Source organism: Elgaria multicarinata, chromosome 5 (assembly GCF_023053635.1).
Source record: "Elgaria multicarinata webbii isolate HBS135686 ecotype San Diego chromosome 5, rElgMul1.1.pri, whole genome shotgun sequence".
Taxonomy (NCBI): Eukaryota; Metazoa; Chordata; class Lepidosauria; order Squamata; family Anguidae; genus Elgaria; species Elgaria multicarinata.
Window position 1 is genome coordinate 3,572,568 of NC_086175.1, and position 18,403 is coordinate 3,590,970.

At 42.9% G+C, this 18,403-nt stretch overlaps 1 protein-coding gene across 3 annotated transcripts in view; it reads right to left on the minus strand.

Moving 5' to 3' along the window:
- FGFR3 (fibroblast growth factor receptor 3) overlaps positions 1 to 18,403 on the minus strand; it is a 73,953-nt gene that overhangs the window by 8,128 nt on the left and 47,422 nt on the right. Inside the window, exons 7-14 of one of the 3 annotated variants that reach the window (XM_063125916.1) lie at positions 16,409 to 16,599; positions 13,653 to 13,797; positions 9,866 to 10,053; positions 5,876 to 6,021; positions 5,663 to 5,784; positions 4,665 to 4,775; positions 2,569 to 2,759; positions 440 to 562 (exon numbers count right to left, since the gene is read on the minus strand). In XM_063125916.1, the coding sequence (XP_062981986.1) occupies positions 440 to 562; positions 2,569 to 2,759; positions 4,665 to 4,775; positions 5,663 to 5,784; positions 5,876 to 6,021; positions 9,866 to 10,053; positions 13,653 to 13,797; positions 16,409 to 16,599 (1,217 nt within the window). Of the gene's footprint in view, positions 1 to 439; positions 563 to 2,568; positions 2,760 to 4,664; positions 4,776 to 5,662; positions 5,785 to 5,875; positions 6,025 to 9,865; positions 10,054 to 13,652; positions 13,798 to 14,753; positions 14,905 to 16,408; positions 16,600 to 18,403 lie in introns of all 3 variants that reach the window. The other 2 variants (XM_063125915.1, XM_063125917.1) reach the window with 2 other exon arrangements.

Consider the following 18,403-nt stretch of genomic DNA (forward strand, 5'->3'; position numbering starts at 1 on the left):
ATATTTTAATTTTCAGCTTTTGTTCAGAAACATTTTCTGTAAATTGGACAGTTAAGGTTATAACAAGAAATGTCTTGTTTCTTGCCTGACTCTCTCAAAATAGCTGACTAGATTGAGCTAGTTTAGGAGCTTCAAAGATAGAAGATATCGAGAATGGCTTGGTTCAGACATTTTGTGGTTAAGCAGCATGGTTTAGAGTGTTGTCTGAACCAGGCCAATGTGTTTACCAGGCTTTATTGCACTCTCCCTCTTTATCTAAAAGTAGGCAAATGAGATTTTGAATTTCAAACAGGAAAAGAAAAACATGCAGCCAAAACCAATACCTCACTTTCACTTGGCCAAATATTTAAAAAGAATACAAGACAAAGTGATTTGCTCATTAGATGTCCAACACCTCAAATGGCCAAAATTGCCTCATCTTTGGGCGCTTCTCACTCACATTGGTTGTTTTCTTGTAATAATCAATGTTGTGAACATCTCTGGCAAGTCCAAAATCAGCAATCTTCATCACGTTGTCTTCAGTGACCAAGACATTTCTAGCTGCCAAGTCTCGGTGGATGCACTGCAAAGGGATGGGCAAATCAAGAATCATGGGTTAATTTAAGATGTTTATGGAAAACAGTAATTGCCATTTATGGCCTACTAGCTGCCATATCATTCAAGAGCAAAGGCAATGAGGGATGCCCATTCCATCCCTTGCTTTGTTTGAGGTACAGAAGTGCTTCACAGCAACACAGCCTGTGCACCAAGTGCAGCAGCTCTTTGTTTGCCCGTTATGGGTTCCCCACAGGTACGCAGTCTAGTTGTTTCCACAAAGCAATGGGAACTAGAAAGCAAATGTAAGATCACACTCTTACTCTGGATTAAGGACTCTGTAATCAAAGTACAAACCTAACATTATCACCCACACATAAACAGGTGCTAAAAGAAAATCCATATCTTAACTGTGTGTTCAAGCCAATTAAATGGGAATTAATCCACATCAAGGTACCTTGAATACACACATTAGAGTTTATTTCTAGCTCTATTAATAAGGCTACTTTGAATTTAAGCTTTCCTGTAGCGTAACCTATTGGTGGAAGTAGGAAAAATTAGAGAGAATCATAGAATAGTAGAGTTGGAAGGGGCCTAAAAGGCCATTGAGTCCAATCCCCTGCTCAATGCAGGAATCCACTCTACAGCATACTTGACAGATGGTTGTCCAGCTGCCTCTTGAATGCCTCTAGTGTGGAAGAGCCCACAACCTCCCTAGGTAACTGATTCCATTGTATTAGCTATCCCACCCAATTTTGTGTCATCTGCAAATTTGCTAAGCGTTCCCCGCACCTCTTCGTCCAAATCATTAATAAAAATGTTGAAGAGCACTGGGCCCAGGACTGAGCCCCGCAGTACCCCACTCGTTACTTTCCCCCCAGTTTGAGAAGGTACCATTGATAAGATGATGGCTTTGTTAACTGTGGATTGTTTCACCATGCGGAAGTATTCCTTGATTCACAGATAGCAGAAATAACTCTCCAGAACTATGCTGTATTTCTAGATGTTACAGGGAAAGAGAGCCATCCTGGGCACAATACACTTTTTGGCTAGATTCAGTTTGGGATTGGATAGATTCACAACACTGCTGAGAAGTGATGTTTACTTCCTGTGATGTTCCCCAAATAAAGCTCTTGGTCCAGGCCGAATGCTGATTATCTAACTCACTCCTATTCTGTACCAAAGTTGCATACTAATCAATCTTTTTATATTTTGTAATAATGCATGTATCTTTGTATCTAAAGCTTGCTTTGGATCTATTGCCAATTTCCCCTTCATAATCTCCCCATTGTGCACCATGACTCTAGTTTCAAGAACTTTAAAACAGTGTCAGCTAATCACACATCTGTGTTTATGTGCACATGCTAACAGTGCTAAAACTTACTCTCCAGATTTCCATCCACATTTATCAACAAACTTCCTTCTTGTGCCTCAGCTGCTTTGAAGTGTAAGGATCTAAAATGAGGTAAACCTCTAAAAGTGATTTTCAATTTTACAAATGTCTAAAGGTTTACTGCTGCCACCTGCTGAGTGGGAGGACTGTAGAGGGAGGAGGGGCGAGGGCAGGGAAAATAAGCTACGCATAGTAGCTTATTTACCCAATTGTGTGGGGATGCTTATAACCTACTGTGAGTATCTTATAAGCCACTATGGCTTAAAGTGACATGTGAACCCAGCTATACAAAGGTAATTAGAATTTTTGTGGGGTTTTTTTTGTACTCTCAATACTCCTAGGGCAGAGATGCTGCTAATAAGGGTGTGGAAGATAGATGTTGCTTTCATTCAGGGTCCACATAGGCCCGTGCATTTCTAAATTTCATTCAAAGATTGAAAAATCAGCCTGCTGATGATGCCAAGCAACTCACTAGTGGATGATCTTCCTGAATCCTTAAAACTATCTGCAGATACTACTAAAAATTCTAAAGTACTTGTATAATTCTTACTTCACTTTATCAATACAAAATAGATTTTCTCAGATAGCAATACAAAGTAACTGTTGGGACTATATTTCTTGCAAAGCTGTTTGCTACTCACTTTCTGAGATGCCAAGTACTCCATCCCACGTGCCACCTGGTAGGCACAGGAAACTAAGTCCTTAAACGTTAACTGTTCCTCAGGCAGCTTGCAGGTATCGAAGGAATAATCCATTCCAGGTGGCCGACGAGCTCGGAGGTATTCCCGTAAGTTCCCCTTGGATGCATATTCCACCAGAACATAGAGAGGGCCTGGAGTAAAATAATTATTATCCACAATCCATAATAATTATTATCCACATTCCAATCTACAAACTCCCAATCTGATGAGTGGGAAGAAAACATTTGTACCCTGGCATCTCTCTCCCCTCAGAACCTAGAAGTTCCAGGATGGATGTTTCTAAAATACTTATATCAGCTTTAATACTGGAATGAGCAAACACCACATCAATTTAACAAGTCAGAAAACAGATAGAAGTCCTGGGAGCAATCTTGTGATACCTTCTATCACCATACCTTCTTGCCACTAAACAGAAAGAACATAGAGTTAAGAGAAAGTCTCTTTTTCCAGACATTGGCCTGGTTCAGGCAACATGTTAAAGCTTGCTGCTTAACCACAAAATGATTAAAGGAATGCATTAACCATAACAGTTAAAAACATATCTGTTTTTAATGTTCATTGTTTTTAACTTTTGTAAACCGCACAGAGAGCTTTGGCTATGGGGCAGTATATAAATGTAATAAAATAAATAAATAAATAAACCATTTTGTGGTTAAGCAGCATGGTTTAGCATGTTGTCTGAACCAGGGCAATGGCAGGAAGGTATTCAAAAACAGAGCAAGTGATGCAATCATGAAAACTCTGCCCTCCATCAGACCTGGCTGATTGACTTTTCCCATAGGTCAACAGCCCTTCATAGGAAAAAGGTTCCCCACCTTGGTCTAAAAAGAACTAGGAAGTTCAATCTCTTGGCAATGGAGCAAGTCACTTTGCTTATCTCTATAGGAAGAACAGCCCGTCTGATAGAAAGAGGGGATTGTTTCCTTGTTACACACAGACTCTGCATGGTGGCCTCTTAAAACAGGGGCATCCTATAGCAAGATTAACAACTTCAAGACCGTCACATAAATGCTTGGCAATCAGGGAAGAAGAGAAGAATCACATTTATTCAGTAATATCAACTTGGGCCCTTTCTATACTTAAGGATTATCCCAGGAAATAATTATCCCAGGATCGTTCCTATGTGTTATTTGGATGCACAAAGGTGACCCCGGGACGATCCCAGGGAAAAAAGTCAGGTGTAGAAACGGCCTTGGTCTTTGAGTGCTGGGAGAATACAGTTGACAATAAGGTACAAACTAGAAAAAAAATATGTTTTGATCCTCCTGAAATGGTTCTACTATTTTTGAAGCATTTCCCTTGGGCCTCACTCAGCATGTTCCGTAAGGAAGGAAGCACATTGTTTCTCAAAGCCTTTTCTGCTCAAGGTTTTAAATAGCCTAATAACTCCACCCTCATAGGCTGCCTTATACATTACAACCACATGGAAGTTCACTCCATTTTGTATCCTCACCCCTGATCAGCACATTAACTCTCCTTCACATGCAGGCAAGTCTGGAAGGGCTACAAAAGGACACCCCCTGTGCACAAAGCTGCCCCTAGTTTTGCCTGCACAGCTCAAATAGTTCATCTAGGCCTTCCATAGAATGAGCAAGGACATGCAACGTTTGCATGCCAATTGTAAATGCAGAAAATAGGCCAGGCTGGGGTTTGCAGGAAGGGATGTCAAAGAAATCTGCAATTGAATCATAGGAGTTCAGATTTCTACGAATCCGCTCTGCAGATTCCACAGTGGACCGGCTTTTCCCGAGTTGCACGGATTCTGCAGACTTCTGAACCTCCCCCCCCCACTTTTTTTCTTTTACTTCCCAGAATTTTATGCAAATTTAGCTGTAGAAAAATAAGTAAAATTAAAAGTCTCTGCAAATTTGGGAAACTGGAACAAAATCCAATTCCGTCAATGAGCAGATGATGGAATGAAAGGCACCTGGCAATCCATGAAATGCAGGCAGAACAATTTTTACAAATTCCGTACATCCATATATGTATGTGACCGACTTCATGAACTTCCACAAGCACATGGTCTGGGAACATACCTTCTTGTGTGCAGGCGCCCAAGAGATTAATGATATTTTTGTGCTTCCCAATCATTTTCATCATTTCCATTTCTGACACTAAATCAGCAAGATCTTTGTCTGTGGCATCATCTATAGAATATACAGAAAAGAAGGGGAAAAGCAGCAATCAGTGGTGGTGGTGGGGAAACCCTTTTTATCGAGTGCCATACATGGAATTTGTTCAATACCGTATACAGCCTTCCAGTAACCGGACTGCTCACACTGTGGAGCACATACTTATAGAGTATTCAATATGGTTTGCTTGCTATTTTGTCCCCTCCCCATGATCTGTCTCCTATCCAAGCCAGGAATTCCAAGTTGGTGTTGCAAAGGATGCTTCCTGTCTCACAGTCTGGAAGTGATTGGCATTCTAAATAAGAGCACTGATCACTGTTCTAGCCACAGGGAAGGGGGAGAAGAGCAATTCACACGGAGAAGCAAAATTATCAAAGCCGCTAGAGCTATTGTTGGGCTTAAACAATTACAAGGACTCAAAACCCTTACAGTAGGAAGCACCCCTATAAATGGTACCTTCTGCTTCAAGGATGGGGGGGCAGGGGGCACCTTCTATTATCACTCATGGAGTGGCATTTGCAAGCAACCTATTTGAAATTGTAGTTCAATTTCACCCCACCCACCCTTTATTGTCTCCTCTCTTTCTATTCAGTAACTAAAAATTAAATACATAATGTGAAGAGCATTTGAGAGGTCAAACTGGAGAAATGTCAAGAATGAAATAAAGTGACTAGCCCAGTGACCTGGCCTAAGAATATAAAGAGCTGAGATAACTTAGCAAAGGGATGGACAAGCTAAACAAGGCACAGAAAACTGGAGAGATAGCACAGCAGGAGGCAGGCCAGGGAGAGGAAACCCAGGAGAAGCCAATGCAGAGGGAATCAGTGCAAGAGTGAAAATAACAACTACAGAGCACCAAGGCATACGGGGTCCCATCTCCTACCATTCCATCTTCTCAGTACCTTTCAGCATCTTGACAGCTACTGTGATAGGCTTGCTTGGTTTTTCTTTATCAATCCCCATTGCTTCTGCCATCACTACTTGACCAAAACAGCCTTCACCTAATGGTTTTCCTAGAGTCAGGCTGAAATGACAGACACAAACAAAGACATGAGCACATGAAAAACTAACAAGCAAAACAGCTCAAAACTACAGCTGCAGCGTATTTCACTCACCGAGATCTTGCCAATTCCCACTTGGGATCTGCAGGCAGCTCAAGCTCTGAGACATTTGCTAGCATTGGTCCGTCACTGGATGAAAGGCGAGTGATTCTGACCAGTGGCGTATTGGAATTCATGGAAGAGTTGGATTCCAAAGACACCTGCTTGAATAGAGCAAATGTGGTGTTATTGCCAACAGCCTCTCTAACAAGTACACAAAGTCACAGCAAGGAATTGGCTAAAGAGCATGAGGTGAAGATTTGGAACTAATCTTTATTTCATTTAGTAAGCAGCATTGTAGAAACTAGATACATAATTCTTTTTGTCTTAAGATGAAAGTTTCTAGGTCAGCACAGCTCTCAATGTCAGAGGTAGTCTTTAACCAGCTGAGAAGATAAAAAATGAAATTTACCTTTAACATGTTATTGGGCGGTATAGAAATGTAATAAATAAATAAATAAATAAAGTCATCCATCTCAACTCACTGAAGGTTCTGAACCCCAAACAGCGTATCCACTAGCATTGCTCAGAGCCCACCAGAACCTAGGCCTGCTCCTCAAGTGTTTATCTCTGACGGGGGAGTTTCCACGACTTCCCATCAGGGTCAGTCCTGCCTCCCCCTGCACCTTAGCAAATATCTACATTGCACAGGGCGGCCCCACAGCTCAGCTTTCCTAAGACTCACTTCACTGTTAAAGAGGTCACCACATTGGGCTAAACTATTGCAATGACCACACCTTCCGCACGATGAAGCATGGTGGTGGCAGCATCATGTGGTGGGGATGCTCTTCATTGGTAGCGACTGGGAAGCTGGTTAGGACTGAGGGCAAGATTTATTTATTTATTTAATTACATTTATATACTGCCCCACAGCCGAAGCTCTCTGGGCGGTTTACAACATTTTAAAATAGTAAACATTAAAAGTATACAATTTAAAAACACACACACACACACATAAAAACAGTATAAAAACAACAGTATCCATTTAAAAACAACAATTGTGGGGTCCATTAAAAACAAACTTAACGTTGTTAAATGCTGTTAAAATGCTGTTAAAATGCTGTTAAAAATGCCTGGGAGAAGAGAAAAGTCTTGACCTGGCGCCGAAAAGATAACAATGTTGGCGCCAGGCGAGCCTCATCGGGGAGATCATTCCACAGTCGGGGGGCCACCACTGAAAAGGCCCTCTCCCTTGTTGCCATCCTCCGAGCTTCCCTTGGAGTAGGCACTCGGAGGAGGACCTTAGATGTTGAGCGCAGTGTACGGGTAGGTTCATGTCGGGAGAGGCGTTCCATCAGGTATTGTGGTCCCAAGCCATGTAGGGCTTTATAGGTTAAGACCAGCACCTTGAATTGGGCTCGGAAGCATATAGGCAGCCAATGCAAGCGGGCCAGAATCGGTGTTACATGCTCAAACCTCCCTGTTCCAGCTATCAATCTGGCCGCCGCATTTTGCACAAGCTGCAGCTTCCGGACCGTCTTCAAAGGCAGCCCCATGTAGAGGGCATTGCAGTAATCTAATTTGGAAGTTACCAGAGTATGGACAACTGAAGCTAGGTTATCCCTGTCCAGATAGGGGCGTAGCTGGGCCACCAACCGAAGTTGGTAGAAAGCACTCCGTGCCACCGAGGCCACCTGAGCCTCAAGTGACAAAGATGGTTCTAGGAGAACCCCCAAGCTACGAACCTGCTCCTTCTGGGGGAGTGCAACCCCATCCAGAACCGGTTGAACACCCCCCATCCGATCAGAGGAACCACCCACCAGCAGCATCTCAGTCTTGTCTGGATTGAGCTTCAGTTTATTAGCCCTCATCCAGTCCATTGTCGCGGCCAAGCACCGGTTCAGCACATCCACAGCCACACCTGATGAGGATGAAAAGGAGCAGTAGAGCTGCGTGTCGTCAGCGTACTGATGACAGCGCACTCCAAAACTCCGGATGACCGCACCCAACGGTTTCATGTACATGTTAAACAGCATGGGGGACAAGACCGATCCCTGCGGAACTCCATACTGAAGAGTCCACGGGGCCGAGCAATGTCCCCCAAGCACCACCTTCTGGAGCCGTCCTCCTAAGTAGGAGCGGAACCACTGCAATGCAGTGCCCCCCACTCCCAACTCAGCCAGACGTTCCAGAAGGATACCATGGTCGATGGTATCGAAAGCCGCTGAGAGATCAAGGAGAATCAACAAAGTCACACTCCCCCTGTCCTTCTCCCGACATAGGTCATCATACAGGGCGACCAAGGCTGTTTCCGTGCCAAAGCCGGGCCTGAAACCCGACTGAAATGGATCCAGATAATCAGTCTCATCCAAGAGTGTCTGGAGCTGGCCCGCCACCACCCGCTCAAGGACCTTGCCCAGGAATGGAACATTTGCTACCGGCCTGTAGTTACTAAGATTTTCCGGGTCCAAGGAAGTTTTCTTCAGGAGTGGTCTCACTACCGCCTCTTTCAGACGGTCTGGGACCACTCCCTCTCGTAGAGAGGCATTAATCACCTCCTTGGCCCAGCCGGCTGTTCCATCCCTACTAGCTTTTATTAGCCAAGAGGGGCAAGGATCCAGTACAGAGGTGGTTGCGCGGACCTGTCCAAGCACCTTGTCCACATCCTCGAGCTGTACCAACTGAAACTCATCCAAGATTACAGGACAAGACTGTACTCTGGACACCTCACTAGATTCACCTGCTATAACACTGGAGTCTAAGTCCTGGCGGATGCAAAAGATTTTATTCTGGAAGTGCCTAGCAAATTCATTACAGCGGGCCTCAGATGATTCTACCGTGTCCTTGGGACCAGCATGTAATAGCCCCCGGACAACTCTAAAAAGCTCCGCTGGGCGGCAAATTGAAGATTTAATAGTGGCAGCAAAGTATTGTTTTTTTGCTGCCCTCAGTGCCCCTGAATATGCCTTACTATAGGCACTTACCAATATTTGATTGCATCCACTAGGAGTTCGTCTCCACCTGCCCTCAAGCCTTCTCCTATTTTGTTTCATCGCTCTCAGCTCTGGGGTATACCACGGAGCCGTACGAGCTCTACTCAGGAGAGGGCGCTCGGGAGCAATCCTGTCAACTGCCCGGGTCATTTCTGCATTCCACAGATCAACCAGGGTTTCGACAGGAGAGCCAGCCCTATCAGCCGGAAAACTCCCCAGATGATGGAGCCAAATGCAGAGCAATCTCTAGAGGAAAACCTGTTTGATTCTGCAATGGACCTGGGACTGGGCAGAGGTTCACCTTTCAGCAGGACAATAATCCTCAACACACAGCCAGATTTACACTGGAGTGGTTTAAAAACAAGAATCTGAATGTTTTAGAATGGCCAAGTCAAAGCACAGACCTCAATCCGATTGAGTGTCTGTGGCAAGTCTTGAATATTGCTGATCGCCAACAGTCCCCATCCAGCTTGACAGAGCTTTAGCAATTTTGCCAAGAAGAATGGGCAAATATTGCAGTACCCAGATGCTCAAAGCTGGTAGAGACATACCCCAAAATACTCACAGCGGTGCTTGCTGCCAAGAGTGCGTCTATCAAGTATTGACTCGGTGTGCGTGTGTTTGAATACTTATGCAACAAACAAGTGTCAGTTTGTTTTTGTTTAATTATTTTTTGTGCCACAATAAAATATTTTGCACCTTCAAAGTGTTAAGTATGTTGGGTAAATCAAATGGTAAATATTAACTCTGTTTTAATTCCAGGTTTTAATACAACAAAATATGGACAAGTCAAGGGATATGTGTGAATACTTATTCAAGGCACTGTATAAACTATAACATTTTAATCCACCAGAAGATTTTAAGATCACACTTCACGCTATTTGTTTATATTTATTTTCAGAAAAGCAAAGACTAAACAAGATAAATCCATCTTCTGGAAATGGTGTCCAAATATCTTGCTTACAGCTTCTATAGGCATAAATAATCGGGACAAGTTTCTGACCTAGAAGACAACAAAAGGAAGGTAGGGATAAAAGGGGGCGATAGTAATCTTGTATCTACTTTCTGTTACCTGTCTCTTGAGTGGGAACTTGGAGACTTTCTGAACAGTGGTGGCATTCATAGGTTTTTCGGGTGGTCTTTTAATTCTATAAATCACCACCACCACTGCCAATAATATGAAAAGAACAAAGCCAGTCCCAAAGCTGAGGATGCCCGTGTAAAGAGAGCTGGAGTCCTCCACGGCAACTCGCTTTTCTGCTGAGGAGTGAGAGACATAGATTAGGAGCTGGGTTGGGTGACAGTAGCATCATATACGTTTCAGTTCAGAGAATAGCTAAGAAATCTAGATCACAACCCAAAACACTTGGCAAAGTACAAAATATCTGTTCTCCATACATTGTATAGGCATTGCACAGAGTACCTGGTACAGAGGTGGCAATGTGTGGCACAGGTTATATCTCATTTTGATCAATTGCTGCAGGTTAATCCATTGGAACTGGCAAGTGTTTGTGAAATGACACTGCAAGACTAAAGCCCTTTCTACATGACAGGGCCTTCCGGGAGGGCGGGGGAGGATCCTGCAAGATCCTCCCCCTGGATCCATGTGCGTGCGCGACATCCCGGGAGGAAGAAGGGATGTTGCGCCCGGTATTTTTTATTTTTTTAAAAGGGGGAGATGATCGCAATTGTGCTCCAACAAAAATGTAAGTTAAAAAAACAAAAACAAAACTCCCCGACTCTGCACCCCGCGCCCGTTTCCCACCTCCTTGCGTTTACTCGTAAGGAGGTGGGACAAAGCATGGGCAGGCACCCACACATCTCCTGCATGGGAAAACTCTTGTTTCCATTTTCCCAGGGTTTCTCCTGGATCATCCCCAGGATCCCCTGTGTGTCATTTGGATGCACAGGGACGACCCTGGGGAAAAACAGCGGTGTAGAAAGGGCCTAAACGACAAAGTCAAAGGTGTTTTTGTGTTAAAAAATGGTCTTTGTCAGCCTAAGTGCCATTCAGGCTTGTCATGTTGCAATACGGAATTCATGTAAACATTAGCCAGTTTGTAAATCTGAAGAAACCTGACTATATTGTGGATTATAAAGACACTGTAAATCTTGCATAAGTATTTGGTTCAGTTATAATTACATCTGAGTTATTTCATTTATAATAAAAATGACAGGGAATATGTAATCACACATAATAGAAAGTTTCTTTCATTTTTATTGTATTATTGGTAGTAAACGTTGCTGATTCCTGTGCTAGGACTTATGTGCAATGCTGGGGCTGATTGTGTAATGCAATGTTCGTTCGGCCTTCGTTTGGTACTTTGCCGAACTCCAATTGCCAAGGATCAGAATTCCTACGTTTTCTACAGAACACCAGATTTTTGTACTCTGCCTATTATTTATTGATTGATTGAAACATTTGTATCCCGCCCTATATCACTGGGATCTCAGGGTGGCATACAGATATTTATTTATTTATTGCATTTCTGTACCACCAAACAGCCGAAGCTCTCTGGGCGGTTCACAAATCAGAACAATATAAACATAAATAATATACACAACTAAAAAAGTACTAAATCGTTAACAAATTAACATCAGTAGAATTTTTTAAAAGCAATAAAAACAATTAAAACTATGTTTAACCATGGAGAATTTAGCCCTCAAAGGCTTTGATAAAGAGCCATGTTTTAACTTGGCACCAGAATGAAGCCAGTGTTGGCGCCAGTCAGGCTTCCAGGAGAAGGGTGTTCCACAACTGGGGAGCCACAACAGAGAAAGCCCTGTCCCATGTCCCGCCACAATGTGTGTCTCGTACTGGTGGGACGCAGAGGAGGGCTCCTCCAACAGAGCTCAAATCTCAGGCAGGCAAATATAGGGAGAGGCGCTCCCTCAAGTACCAAGCTCCCAAACCATTTAGGGCTTTAAATGTCATTGCCAACACCTTGAATTCTGACTGGAAGCATACAGGCAGCCAATGCAGTTCTTTTAAGACCAGTGTTATATGGTCCTTATAGGATGCTCTGGTGAGGAGCAGTCTAACTGCTGCATTTTGCACTAGCTGCAACTTCCAGGTTGTCTTCAAAAGCAGCCCCATGCAGAGTGCATTGCAGTAGTCTAATTGGGAAGTTACAAGCACATGGACTACTGTGGCTGGGCCTGTTATATACGGAGTGTATATAAAACACACACTCCATTACCGACGCACTTAAAACTCTCAAACGCTCTAGTAATATAGGAATATTCAAGTCTGCATAAAAGGAAATGCAGGATTGTGTCCCTGGGACACTGGGAAGAGCAGTGAGTTGTTTTTCAATGTGGGACTGAGTTCAAGTTACTATATAGAAGATGTTCCATTACCCAGTAATAACTAAACCCTATAATGAGCCTGATTCTCTGAGGTCACCATCACCACTGCTTATAAAACCTAATAAAGTTTTCTAGAAAAAGTTGCTGCTGATAGACCTTTGTAGGGAATGTTTTCAACTTAAGAGATATCAAATATTATTTATTGATATTAAATTTTCTATTTTATTGTTTTACTCTGTACAGCACCATGTACACTGATGGTGCTATATAAATAATAATAATAATAATAATAATAATAATAATAATAATAATAATTATTCTAGGAATTTAATAGTCACTCTCTATCATGTGCATTAATGAACTACTAACTATTGAAATAAAATGCAGGTTAAGAAGTGTATTTTGATTCAGTTAATATTTATGGTGATGCCAATTGAAACATAGGTATTAATTAAAAGAAAAATACTGAAATGCAAAATTGGATTTTTGAAATTGAACTGCCTCATGCACTACATCCCTGCTTGAATAAACATTTATTGCTGCTGGCATGAAATGGTACCCCCAAGAGATTCTAGGGAGGTAACACAGATAAGGCTATTATTTAACAGAGAATGAATTCACAGAGCACATATTCCCAGTGGCTGCCATAATGGTGGCATCCATTTTGCATAGAGTATTAACATTCACATCCAACCCAGGGATAGTAGAGCACCTGGGGCTGTGTGGGGTCTGGAAGAAGTATTTTGCTCAGACCCACAGTCTAGTGGGGAGCTGAGAGCCATTCTATGGCTTCAGAACCAAGGCCTTTGTGTTTTCCAAAATGGAGTATGAGCACGATCCAGCCAAAGTAGCACTTTTAACTGAATTCAATGATATAAAAAGCCACCCTATTCATACAGTCAAGGTTTAGAAACGCCAAATGTTCAAGCAGGACATGGTTTGAAACCAACACCTCAGAACATGCAAGCTCTGGCACACTTCCAACCAAGTAAAAATTTCTATTATATCTAAATAGTTAAACACCATTTTGAAATTGCTTTGGCATTACACCCATCCACGTGAATGTGGACTCTGCTCTGGATTGAGAAATAAATTATTTAGTGCCACTTGGACTAGCATCTAATTGTGCCCCAGCACTAACGGTAATGATGTAGCAATGCTTGCGCAACATAACTAGCGCTTTGTAAAACAATGGGGGAAAGTGGCAACAGCACTGCCAAAATCTGCTTGTCTGGGCAATGGCTAAAAGCGGCAATTTGCTGCCAAATTTTGGCAGTGAATTGCCACTTTTAGCCATTGCCCTGGCAAGCACTAGTTATGTTGCGCATACAGTGGTTTATGGGGCACAGTTGGATTGAACCCTTGGATATTATGTTTGCGTATCACAGAAACCATGAAATATGCTTTTGGTGCATGAAGACAATCACCCTTGCCTGAACACAAACTGGCTGAAAATTAACACTCATCTACTGCTCAAGAACTTGGCATTTCGGAAATGGGTGCTAAGGCCCCTTTGAGAGGGAAAGGAAAAAGTGACAGAGCAGAAGTACCTGGTAATACTGTCAGCCAAGCAGTATGATGTGTAAACCCAATAGAGTTCCCAGCAAGACAAGTATATTCCCCAGCGTCCTCAAAAGTAACATTGTGCAAGTACAGAATTTCTAGCTCCTTATCCGTTTTGTTAACACCTGCTGTCTAAAGAGGGGGAAAAACACAGAAAGATAGAGTAGGAAGGGGGGAAACACACAGGATAAGCCAAATTCCCAGAGAAGGCAACACAGACATTCAGGCAAATTTCCACAGCAGGTTGTAATTTTTGACGTGCCAGTGGTTTATCCTCATTCCCTACCACAACATGTAAAAAGCAGAGCTCCCTTCACCAGGCTCTTACTCTGTCCCACTAATGACGCATGCAAGCAAAAGCATCAGAATGAAAAGCTGCCTCCACAATATGACTGTCTCTTGATTAGTATGGCCAGGAACGGAGGGTGTTGGGGAGGGGAGGGGGAGAGAGAGCAGCAAAGACAGGCAGCAACGCTCAAAGTGCAGCTGAGGTAAGTGAGGAGTTAAACACAGCAAAAAAGAGAGTTTCATTTTTAAAAAATCTGAAATATGTCAGAAACTGTATTTTCTCAAAAGCCCCCCCCCCTTTGAAGCCAGATGCCACTTTAATGTATTTACTTTCCAATTACTGAAACATCCCTGAAGAAAACTGGGAAAAAAGGAGCCCAAGAGGCTTTTGTGACAGAGTAAAAGCTTTCTCCTCTTTCCCAGATGTGAAGAATGCATCCAACACCGGATGCTTCATCTACCGAAGACATTCACAGTTCAATGAATAATGAAATGAGAAAATGGGGGGCAAAACGATTATGAAGAGTCAAGTCAGTAACATGCAACCAAATGGGGAAAGAGATGGGAAGTGAGCGAAGTCTGATTGACAGTCATCAATGTGGGGATTTTTCATTGCAACTGATTTTTAAAGCATTTAATTATTCTAAAAGTAGTAAAAGAAAAGTAGTAATGTCAGGACATATAGCATCAGCCAACAGAACAGAATACAAAATGAATATTAGTTTTAATATCTAGCACCTTAAAGTGTTACTGCTCATTCTTGCAGTTGCTAAGCCTCTGGGACAGAGTCAAGGGTTTACCTGGTTTTGATTTGTGAATATGGAGCCAAAATGAATTTTCGGCTCTGCCTACGAAATTGTTGGCTCTACATAGATATTCGCCTTCATCTTGTTCTGTCACATTGAACAGATTTAGGTTAGCATCGGCTTCAGCGTTTTTACTGATCCAAGACTGCAGAATAGACAGAAACCTGAACTTCAGTAAACCAAACAATGTCTCTCCATCACATGTTAGACAGACAGCACAGATTACCTGTTACTCCACCTTGCCAATCTTTTAAAATTCAGAGATTACTTCATTCTAGACTGATCTAGCAAAAAGGTAACCGTACGAGCAAAAGGAATCCAATTTTGTTGGGGAATTGCATATTGTCCTGCCCCTTTTCTTCCCCCTTTTTAAAAAGCAGCCTCTGCTGCAGATTGTTTGAAAAGCTGTCTTTAGTTAATTTGAAGGTTCTCATGTGTTTTAAAATGGTCACCCTCAGTCCTCTTAAAATTGTTGCATTTTTCTGAGCTTACTTGCACCTGATTAGTCAACAAGTGTTGCTACTGAAATGTCCTTTCACATTTTCTTGGGAGATCGGACGTATGGTGGGCAAGCAGGCCTTCCTGGAAGCCTCTGAAGGCTAACCTTCATTCTAATGTCATCTACACCAGGCTTCCTCAACTTGCCCCCATCTAGACGTTTTGCACTTCAGCTTTCATCAAGCCCCAAACAAAATGCCCAATTGTCAGCACTCCTGGGAGCTATAGTCCAAAATACCTGGTGGGCACCAGGTTGGGGCAGGCTGGACTTCATGTTGCCTTCCTTACTCGTTTGCATCAGTCAGTTTAGTCAGGAGCTTGGTTGCATCACTCAGACTACAGAAAAGAATTAAAACGAATCATTCTAGGGTCCATGTCCTCGAAGATTCAGCAACCTCCTGCGATTTACTGAGGACCATGTCTGGGGCTTGGCCCAATTTGCCCACTCCCATATAGCCGAGGCTCACACTGCCCAGATGCTAGCGTTGGGCTTTCATAAAGATCATGAGGTATTTAGATACTGTCATATTTAGGTTCCAAGAAGTCGATACTTGCTAAGATGTCCCAGCAACATATCAGAAGTGTGGTTTGATTACTACACCTGGACAAAAGCAGGTTCCCAACTGCGTAGGACAGAGCCATGATTACTTGTAAAAATCAAATCAACTCCTGCATATTTTGGGGAGCACCATCTCCCAGTCTTTTTGAGAGTGGTGGTCTTCACCTGGTGCTGGGAGGATGCTGCCTCAACCGCTAGACACTTGCCTATGGGCTGCTGCAAGAACCTTTACACCAACCCTGTAAAGTTAAGTCAGTGTTATAATCCTACATATTGCAACTGAAGTTCATGGCAAAGATGACATTCAAATTGGGGACTTCCCAGACTTATAGCTTTGCCTCTTAGCCACTATGCAACACCAGCTCATCACAGGTGAGGTAGGACTCAATATTATATTACCCAGCAATTACTCTCCTCAAATGTAACTGCCGACTAGGCAGGTGGAATGTTATATAACATTGTAGATATTGTCTGGTTTTAAAGTACACCTTTTGTGTCAATAATGCTCACATCAAGAGGCTCCATAAATATCCATAACTGTCAAGTTATAGAGCGTAACAGACTTAGTGGAGATGTGTAGCTATCCACCGACCTTTAGAACAGTGACATAGGGAGTCCCATCTGGTCCATATTTGCTTCCATTGACCTCCACATGTTTTAGCCACTGGATGTGAGGTTGAGCATCACTGTATACTTTGCAGTAGAATTTGACATCACTCCCAACCTCCACAGTCTGGTTAGCAGGCAATCCTGCCTGGAGAATAGGACGATGGGGTGATCTTTCTATAAGAAAAGAAGAGAAGGGTGGGTTTACGCTTTCCTGGTAATTAATTAGGAAGCAGCATTTTTTTCAGCAAACTACCTCTTTCTATAAGACTTTTATTGACACATTTCATCTGGATTCAGTCCTTGTTTTGGTACAGAAACAGCCTTGGTCACCTTCATGGATGCCTTCTTCAGGAGAGGGACAGGGAGTGTGACCCTACAGCTCTTACTCCATCTCTCCATGGTTTTTGATATCATTTATCCTCCTGGATGATCTCTGCACATTGGGAGGCACCATTCTGTGGGGTTCCACTCATATTTGCAGGGCTGGTACAGGGTATAGTATTGGGTGACTGAGTTGACATGCCACCAGTTATGCTGTGGACACAGCATACTATTTTGTCCCCAAAGTTATTCAGCATCTATACGAAGCCAGTGGTAGTGGCCATCAGGAGATTTGGGGCACAGCATTCTGATGACACTCAGCTTTATTTCTCTGTTGCATATAGGTCAGAAGAGACCATGCATGTGCTAAATCAGTGTCTGGATGCACTGGTGGGTTAGATGAGGACTAATAAATTGAAGCTGAATCCTGAAAAACCAGGGACCTTATGGGTAAGTGGTTCTTGAAGCTGGGATTTGGAAAGTTTACCTGTCCTGGATATGGTTGCACTCTCTCTCTCTGAAGAAACAATTACGCAGTTTAGGGGTGCTCCTAGATCCATCATTATTCATGGAGGCTCAAGTAAGCTCTGAGGCAAGGAGTGCCTATTACCAGCTTTGGTTGTTACACCAATTGCACCCTTTCATGGGCAGGGATATCTTGTCCACTGTGATTCATGCACTGGTAACCTCTCGATTAGGCTACTATGTGGAGCTGTTTTTTGTGTCTGGTTTGGAAGCTGCAGCTGGTGCAGAATGCTGCAACCCAGATGGTAAGTGGGGTGCCTTAAGCCTGTACTGTGTGAACTACACTGGCTGCCTATTAGATACTGAATTAATTGTAAAAAATAAGGCAAGTGTGTTAGTATTGGCTAATTTACTATTTTCCACCACACACACCCCCAGCCTCAAGATACTGAAAAATCTAGAAGCTATATTTTATTTCACTTTTTGACAAGGGAATGTAGAATTGTTGGGAATAATAATAGCTGGCTATAGGAACAATGCTCATAACATCGCCACCGGTGGTGAAGGGTAAAAAACTAACTATACATGGTAAAGAACCACAGCCTTCCAATTGGTTTTTGTAATCTGACCAGGCATTGCCCATACTCTTTCAGGCTGCTCTTCATATTCATGACAAATAGAGATTCTCTCTCTCTCTCTCTCTCTCTTTATAGAATACACACATACATAAAAGAGAATGTGTTTCTACCTGTCCATCCATTTGTCAGTGCCATAGCCCCACAACACATGAAAACTAGACACATGAAGCTTGGCATTTATACTAAGGGGACCCCAGGGGTGCACACATCAGAGTTATTTTGTTTTAAAAATGCATTCATTAATCAAGATGTTTCCATGTAGTTGAAGCTTTCAAAAAGTAGGGACACACCTCCTTAGCCAGCACACAGCTTTGCAGTCAACAGTTTAAAATCAGGGGAGATTAGTGTCCCCCTCCCTTACCGTGGGGCAGCCCCTCTTCAGGGAGATGGAGTGGGCAGGCCTCCTCAGGGAGCTAAAGGACTGCACTATGGCAGAAGCCATGCCTAGGGATGCCAGTTGGCATGGCTTCACTCAGACAGGGTGGGCACATTGTGTCCAACTCTCACAACTGTGTAAGTTTGCTTGAAGGTTTTGCTGTATTCAACCTATGTGG